Genomic DNA, 8,043 nt, shown 5'->3' on the forward strand with positions numbered 1-8,043 from the left:
ACTAAGCAGAACCTGAATCCTTAGAATATTCTGAAGACAAAGCACACGGACATTTTTAAACGTCCTCTCCAGACATGCCCCATCTAAACACACACGTTTTTTTTAACTGGAACCTGTTTCACAAAACGCTACATTTAAGCTGTACACTGTGGAATAATTAAAGATTGTATTACAACGCTGTCCATCAGCTGATATTCTAAGAGGTCTAAGTGCATGTGCATCTTGTGGAAGACAAAGGCTTACTTAGCCAGGTATTACAAAATAATGTCATGCAATACACCTGCTCCACCAGCTAGGGCTTCAGAATTACCAGCGAGGTGAGTCACCTCTTTTTCACAGACGAGTTCTGGTAATTACACGTTCCCAGGTGATATCTGTAGCAGGGACATACAGAAAGCTGCCACTTCTTTCATTGTTATTTAAAACAGCCACTTCCAGCGTAAAAGGAAATACTAACAATAATAATAATAATAATAATAATTATTATAAATAAGGGGATTGCTTTAAACATGAACCTTGATCGTGCTCAACAGAATCATGATGGTTTTTTGATCAACTTTGTACATTTAAGGACAAGATAAAACATAATCATTTACCCAGGGCCATTTAAATTAAAAGCTTATTTCAAGAATTCTGTCTGTTAATCAGCACTGATCCATAATCTGAAATAAAGCTTATTGTAATTACTTCATTTTAACACGTACTGAAAGAAGAGTGATATTTAAACTTAGAGTGAATGGCGAGTCACAGTGAAGTAGGAAATATCCTTAAGGAGCCAACAGTTAACTTTTTTTAAAACCTGCTGTCTGCAGGAGATGGAAAAAGCACTGGGGGTGGACTTTTTTCATATTTCATATTTCGTGTGTCTACACACCCTGGAGAGCCACGAAAATCCACTAAACTCATCAAAAATTGAATTTCTTATATTTGGGGACATTACGGCTATTAATTGCAATATGAAATCAATATATTTATGCCTTCCAACGACTATAAAAACAAACAGAAAAAAAAAAAAAGATTTTGCCGTGTTCTGTTTTGCAGTGATGCTTTTGTCGTGGCTTGTGCTGTGTTATAAATCCAGTGCAGCCATTTCCTTTACATTGGTGTGTTTTTGCTCAAACTCTCTGACCCAGGCTGCAGCACAATCCGTACAGAGATTCCAGAAGGATTCAGTGAGCAGTTATAACACCACTGACAAAGAGCCAAGAGAGCAAACTAACAGGAATTATAATGGCCATTTTTTATCTCAGTGGTCAATAGCGGAGTTCACTCTGGGTTTGAACACAAAAAGTCGCATTTTGATCAGACTGTTTAAGAAGTGAAGCGTGGCTGTCTTGGCAGAAATGTGTGATCCCCCCTTGGCTGCATGTCGAATTGTTCTTGGGCAAGACACTGAACCACAAGTTGCTCCTGGTCAGGTGAGCACCATGCAGGGCAGCCAACGTTGTAAAAGCGCTTTCTAAGCAGCTATTTATCATTTAGATCTCAAGGCTCTGAAGTGGTCAGAGGTAACTGATTATCTTAAGGTGAAGGGAAATTATATTTATGGGAAGAGAGATTTAATTTTCCCCCAGAAACTACTGCAGACTCTCGTGACTAAATATAAACTGTAGCACAGCAAGCAAAGGAAAAATGCTCTAATATGGTTCTAAAATGTTACATGAACTCCCTGCAACTGAAAGTGCAACAGGTGTAATACAGCAAAACATGAAAGACCCCTGCACCGTTTTACTGAGGCCGTAATATTTGTTTACTAAATTACATTTGTTTTTCAGCTGAAATATATCTTACATTCCAGACACGGCAAGACGGCAAATACACTAAGGGTCAATAAATGCAGGACATTTCTGAATTCAATAAGATATTGAGTAGAATCATCATCTTCATAACATTAAAAATAATCCTGATTATGTTTTTTGCCATAACTGAGCAGCCTTAGGGGACATTCAGACTTTTCTGCGAAAAACAAATCATCTTTATTCAAAGACATAATTTTAAATGTGTTACTTTATGACTAGATAAAACATTTCATTTACTATCAACTTCTCTTCAAATTAGTCACATAGCAATTTTGCATAATAATCAACTGGAGCATTTCTTGTGCATTATCATCACCCTCTAATTTCCTGGAGAGGAAAAAGAGGAACACTTCAAAATGCCGAGTTTGTTTTCCAGCATCAAGCAATACTTTCTCCACCTCCTCTTTTGGCTCTTCAAAATGTGTTTGTTGAAAGTCTGCTTTAATAGCCAAATTCATTTGTTCCTATAAATGATCCCTTGTTGCCCATAAAAGTTGACAAACTTCTTAAATCTTTGTAGAACTAGAGCAGGAGGCTGGTTATGTTCTGTATATGTTACTGCAAACAAAGTAAACAATCAGGCTTCTTCCTGAAAGACCACTGACCCTAATCTTTCCAACGCGATGCTCCCTGACCATTATCTCACTGGTGTCTTACTTGAATAGGTTTCTATGAAAACTGAGCCCATAATTGTGGCAGTCAAGCTTGCTGTGGGAATTAGGAATGCTGCCATGTGACTGCTCAGATAAGGCTGGATAGCTGGATAATTCCACCTCCTGTGTGTGTGTGTGTGTGTGTGTGTGTGTGTGTGTGTGTGTGTCGTGTGATCATCAGAGTGGGAATGGCAATCAGCTTGAGGAATGTCCAAACCACCACACAAGCAGCTGATATTGAAAGGAATGAGCTGAGGTGAGCGATTAGAACAGGTCATATTTTATTCATTGTAGTCATTAATCTGACAATTAACTAAACGTGAACAGAGGGAGAAGATCCGTCCAACTCCTCTGTAGGTCACTGGCGGAAATATGGAACTGTCCTGTGCAAGCATGTAACATCCTTCTGCTGAAGCCGGAGCTGACAAAGTCCAGCAAAAGAGTAAAGTGCAAAGAGAACAAGATCCTCCAGTGCTTTCTGATCAATGCTTACACACATCTTACATAAGTGCACCAATTACAACACACCTTAACCCAGCTGTGTGCTCACCTTGATCCATCTACGCCTGCACCAAAACTGATACACACTGCATGTTTTGGTGGATGTTATGAGCACATGTGACGTGAAGTACGTCCACTGACGAAGCATTAGATCCAGGCCTAACGTTAGCACATTCGGCTTGATGTTCACCAGTGATCAACAAACTGCTTCCCCAGATTAAAAGGAAGAAAACAAAAAAATGCCCACGGGCTAAATGTAAAGCGGCTGAGTGCTCCGACAGGGAGAAGCACAGTGGTTTGTTGTTCCACCAGCCGCCCTGACCACACAGCTAGCTGCACACTGCGTTAGCACAAACACCTGACAGCCCACCAGCGCAAACACTGAAGACCAATGCTAGTCTCTCTCTTATGTCTGGAGGTAAAACCCGACAAATAAGAGCTAAAACAAATAGTATGGACGCATCGTGCTTTAAATACTTAGCTACAGCTAAGCGTATAGCTAGTCAAGCAAGCTAGCAGGAGCGGAGATATTAACATTACTCAGCTCAGGTTAGCTGTTAGCTTAGGTGGCAAAAGCTGAGTCCCACACTCAGCTGTCAGCCAAAACAAATAGCACGAATCTAAGGTCCTCGGTGCAAATCGTTTAGCCCATTATCTGTGCTGCCAAGCCAGCCCATCCCTTCTCCTCAGCCAGCGCTGGAGCCACGGACGACGCTTCGGCAGCTATTCAGAGAGCGTCACACCAAGCACGGTTGTACAATCTGCCAAATTGAAGGGACTTTCTTTACAAGTGACGGCACACGCTTCGTATCATTTCGATATTAGCAGGAAAGACACATAATCCAACCACACGTCAATTAGCTACAGGTTGTTCAAGCTGTAACTAGTCGAAATCGCGTCCTACTGCAGCCAAATGTTGCGTGTGTGAAGAGGAAGGAGACGGCGGAAAATACATGTTTAGCTGAAGATTCCTTCAGCTCACAATTAAAATCCAGGCAGCTTTCCGACATGTTTCCCTGCCGGATTCAATCGTGGGTCTTAGCAATTCTGCAAATACAGTGTGTTTTTTTTTTTTTACAATAATCTGACTTGTTTAATAACCAAAAGCAGCTAATCCGCTAGATTTTAGCGGCTGGTCAGGACGTCCCGCTCACGTACCAACGCTAGCCTCCAGTTAGCAAAGCAAGCGCAGCTGAGGTGGATTTAGCGGTGCGGCTTACCTCTCTTGGCGGCCTCGTCATACGACAGGAATCCTATCCTCGACTCTTTGGCCCCCATGCTCCCCTCATGTCATTACTAGGTGACGAGATGAATGTTACAAGCAGAGTTAACGCGAAGTGTTTGTCGCCTTATCCGTTTATTGGGAAATGGGTTCCTGGTGGCGTGTGTCTGTGATGAACGGGTGAATGTTTTCAGCGACGCCTCCATTCTGTCACATGATCTGACTCTACAGGTCACTTGATCACCTCCATCAAACGCTGGTAAACACAACCTGAACAACAGTCAGACACTTTTGCTTTGACATTAATGGTCCGATAAATATGTTGTTTTTTTTTTTGTCATTCTGTCTTTATGAAATACAAAAATGCAATATGACTCATTATGCGCAGTCATACCGCGCGTCTCGTGTGGAACGGTTGTACAGAGCGAGTAGCGCCATCTTGTGGCCATTCTACTGTCTTGCATCCAGCACAGCGACCTCCATCGAGTGGTACGTGGAACTATGGAAACCTCTTCTCCTCCTTCTCCTCCGTCTCCTCCTTCTTCTCCTCCTTCTTCTCCTCCTTCTTCTCCTCCTTCTTCTTCTTTTTCTTTTCCTTCTTCTTCCTTTTATTATTGCCACCAACGCATTTGTTTGCATATGCCCACCTTCAAAACAACATGAGAAAAATAAAGGTATTTTACAGTAAGAAAAGTAGAGAGAGCGTTGCACTATTCCCCACATCTTCTCACTCATTCCATAAATGCTTTGTTTAAGGATTCTTTGTTACAATCCATTTAATCTAGTATGTCCTAGTCTCAATCTTGACCAAAGCTTCCCCTTTCTCACATTTCTCTTACTAATCCTTCACCTTAACTAAATCCTTTTCCTGTATTTAGAGTCTCCCTTTAGAATCTGTGTCCCACTTCTTCTGCTGCCACTCCATCGATGCCGTTCTCAACTTTCCCAAAAGGGAACTTCAATTATTTCACGTACTCAAACTACTTTGCATAAGACCTTGGTTCCCAAGTACCACGCTCTCTATTTCCAATGCACCATAATCCCCTATATGTTTTAACCCATGTAATTAAAAATGTGTTTAATGTTGTTTAAAACAGTAACAGCTTTGAATAAACTCATAATTGATTGGTTAGCTAGTATCTGTTTGCCTAGCAAATCATTAAAATCAGCATTTAAAAATAAATGCAGTTGCTTCAGTTGACTTATCATCAAATATCTGTGCTTTTTAGAAACTTCCAGGAAGCAGGATGAGATGTCTGGGTTGTGTCCTGATGTCATTACATAAGGTCTTAACCTGGGGCAGCACAGTGGTGGACTGGTCAGGCTGTGGGTTCAAGCCCCCTGCTGGCCGCGGCCCCTCTATGCGGAGCTTGCATGTTCTCCCCCGTGCTTGCATGGTTAGGTTGGGTTAATTGGTGAGTCTAAAATGTCCTATAGCTGTCTGTGTATGTATCCCTGTGGTCCAGAAATAGTGTGTACCCCACCTCCTGCCCAATGACAGCTGGGATAAGCTCCAGGCCCCCCCTGTGACTCAAATAGGGTAAGTGGTGACAGACAATGGATGGGTGGTCTTAACCTGTATGGCAATGATAATAAACCCACACTGAACTCACATTGTTGGAACCTTTTTGCTTTAACAGTGCTGATGTGTCATTTTTGCTAAGCTAAGATTGATTTGAAGTGCATCCCAAATCTGTGCCCACTCCCATCATTTTAACACCAGTTGCAACTGTTACCAGAATGTTGACTTGCTTTGTTTGTTTTAACCAAAAGTAATGTTTAAAGAAAAAAGTCTACAAGTATTCCTTTGCAGAGGAACATGGAAAGTGACAGGAATTGTTGAGGAGTGGGGAAATGACACAGGTCACCGAAATCAGGACTTGAACTGTGGTTGTTGAACAACTACAGTATGGGGCCAAAGCTCAATGCAATGTTCCATGAAATTACTACAAATCAACACCACAACATGACCCAAATTGCTGACACTGTCTGTAAACACACAAAGAGATATTCAGTATTAATTGAAATAACGTAAATGATTTTATGAACCATTTTATACTACCTGACTTTTTTTACAACAAAGTATTGTTGTATGTTTTTATTTCTACATATTTTCCTAACAGACCAATTTTGTGTTATGTTGGTTTGATGTGAATTCATGCCTATCAACCGAAACTGGAAGAAATCCGAATACAAATACAAATACACAACAGATTCCTGGAAGAGGGTGGTGGCTAAAGTATATCCAGCCTACTTTGTCATCACCCTTAATTAACATGTGTTGACGTTTGAAGACTCACCACTGAGAATTTTATCTGCAAACTGAAAGGACTTTTGCACTGGCACCTCGTATGACTCAACAGCATCATCAAAACAATACTTTTCCACCTGTACCAACACTGTAATTAGAAGTCCTGCATTCAGTGTTTAAGTACAAAGGTATTGTCAATAAAACCCAGTAAAAGCTGAAAGTACTCTATTCAGAATTATTCATTTTCGAATTAATGTATATGATTATAATTATTAATGTTTAAATGTTCTCACTTTAATGTTACAGCTGGTGAAGATTAAATATGTTTGTATGCAGTGTTTGTCCCAGAGGATCAAAAATTCTTATCTCTCACCAAAAATGTTGTTTTTGTTGATTATACAAACCCCATTTCTAAAACATTATGATACTGTGTAAAATGTAAAGTAGACTAAAGTGAACATCTCACAGCTAATGAGGGTAATTGGAAAGAGGTCAGTGTCATGACTGGGTATAAAAAGAGCATCTCAGAGAAGCTGAGCCTTTCAGAAACTCGGACGGAGTGAAATGTGTGTTCAGCACCTGGACAGTTATGTTTGTCAACATTAAAATGCAAAAATCTAGTGTATATGTTATAAACTATGTTTCTTAGTCCCGTTAGATCAAGATCCAGACAGAGTGTTTTTCAGACCTTCGGGCAGCACATGGGTTCAGGAAAAGCTCTGTCACTGAAGAGTTTTCCTCTGCAATCAGAATTGTAAGTTAACTCTCCGTCATGCAAAAAAACAACCACATATAATAACACAATCCAGAAATGCTGCTGTTTTGTTCAAAGTGGTCGGAGTCTAAATTTGAAAAATGTTTTGGAACTTTTGGACACTGTGTCTTCCATGCTATGGAAGAGAAGGACCATCTGACTTGTGATCAGTGCATAGTTCAAAAGTCAGCACCAGTCATCACTGGTGTGGGGGAGCAGAAATGCACATGGCATAGGAACATGAAGGCTCCATTAATGCCTGTGTGTGTGTGTGTGTCCTAGTCCTAGTCACCTATGTGCTATGGAAACTCAATTTTGTGTAATAGAAAAACAGAGAACTGAAGGCCTGTGAGAGAGTCAGAGGGCTGTAGGAAATGCAAAAGGATTAACACTGGCACTGGCCAACCACCCTGGACCACAAGAGAAGAGAGTGGGCAAAAAGTATTGTCTCAAGGGTTTAGAATCCACTGACCCCTCCAGAAGGAAACTCATCCTTTTTTTTCCCAGCTTTTTATTGTCTGAGCTTTTACATGTTATGATCAGGATGCATGTTTTCTGAAGTATTTCCCATGTAAAAGTCAATGTGCTACTCAGTCGCTCAAGAAATATGCAATGTTGCAATTTTGACAAAAACCGTAATCCTATCTGCCTTCTGAACATTCTGAGCAACCTAAACCAACATCCAGCGTCATTAAAAATCGCAACGCGCATCACAATGTTTCAGAAAAGCTGTTGCAAAATCAGACATTTTAAGGTTTGTGTGGCTTTTGACGAGCTGTGTTACAAGCTTTAAAGACGAGGGCATTTAGTAGGCAGGGTTTATTTCAAGATCTAATTCACGGTGACAACGTATGATTTAAATA

General features: G+C 40.7%; 1 protein-coding gene across 4 annotated transcripts in view; it reads right to left on the minus strand.

Moving 5' to 3' along the window:
• usp32 (ubiquitin specific peptidase 32) overlaps positions 1-4,384 on the minus strand; it is a 61,955-nt gene extending 57,571 nt beyond the window's left edge. For 2 of the 4 annotated variants that reach the window (XM_067506943.1, XM_067506942.1), the window contains exon 1: positions 4,174-4,384. In XM_067506943.1, coding sequence (XP_067363044.1) covers positions 4,174-4,231 — 58 coding nt within the window. In that variant the 5' untranslated portion in view covers positions 4,232-4,384. The remainder of the gene's footprint in view (positions 1-4,173) is intronic. The other 2 variants (XM_067506945.1, XM_067506944.1) reach the window with 1 other exon arrangement.
• Between the last annotated feature and the right edge of the window lie 3,659 nt (positions 4,385-8,043).

This window comes from Channa argus, chromosome 6 (genome assembly GCF_033026475.1).
Source record: "Channa argus isolate prfri chromosome 6, Channa argus male v1.0, whole genome shotgun sequence".
Classification (NCBI taxonomy): domain Eukaryota; kingdom Metazoa; phylum Chordata; class Actinopteri; order Anabantiformes; family Channidae; genus Channa; species Channa argus.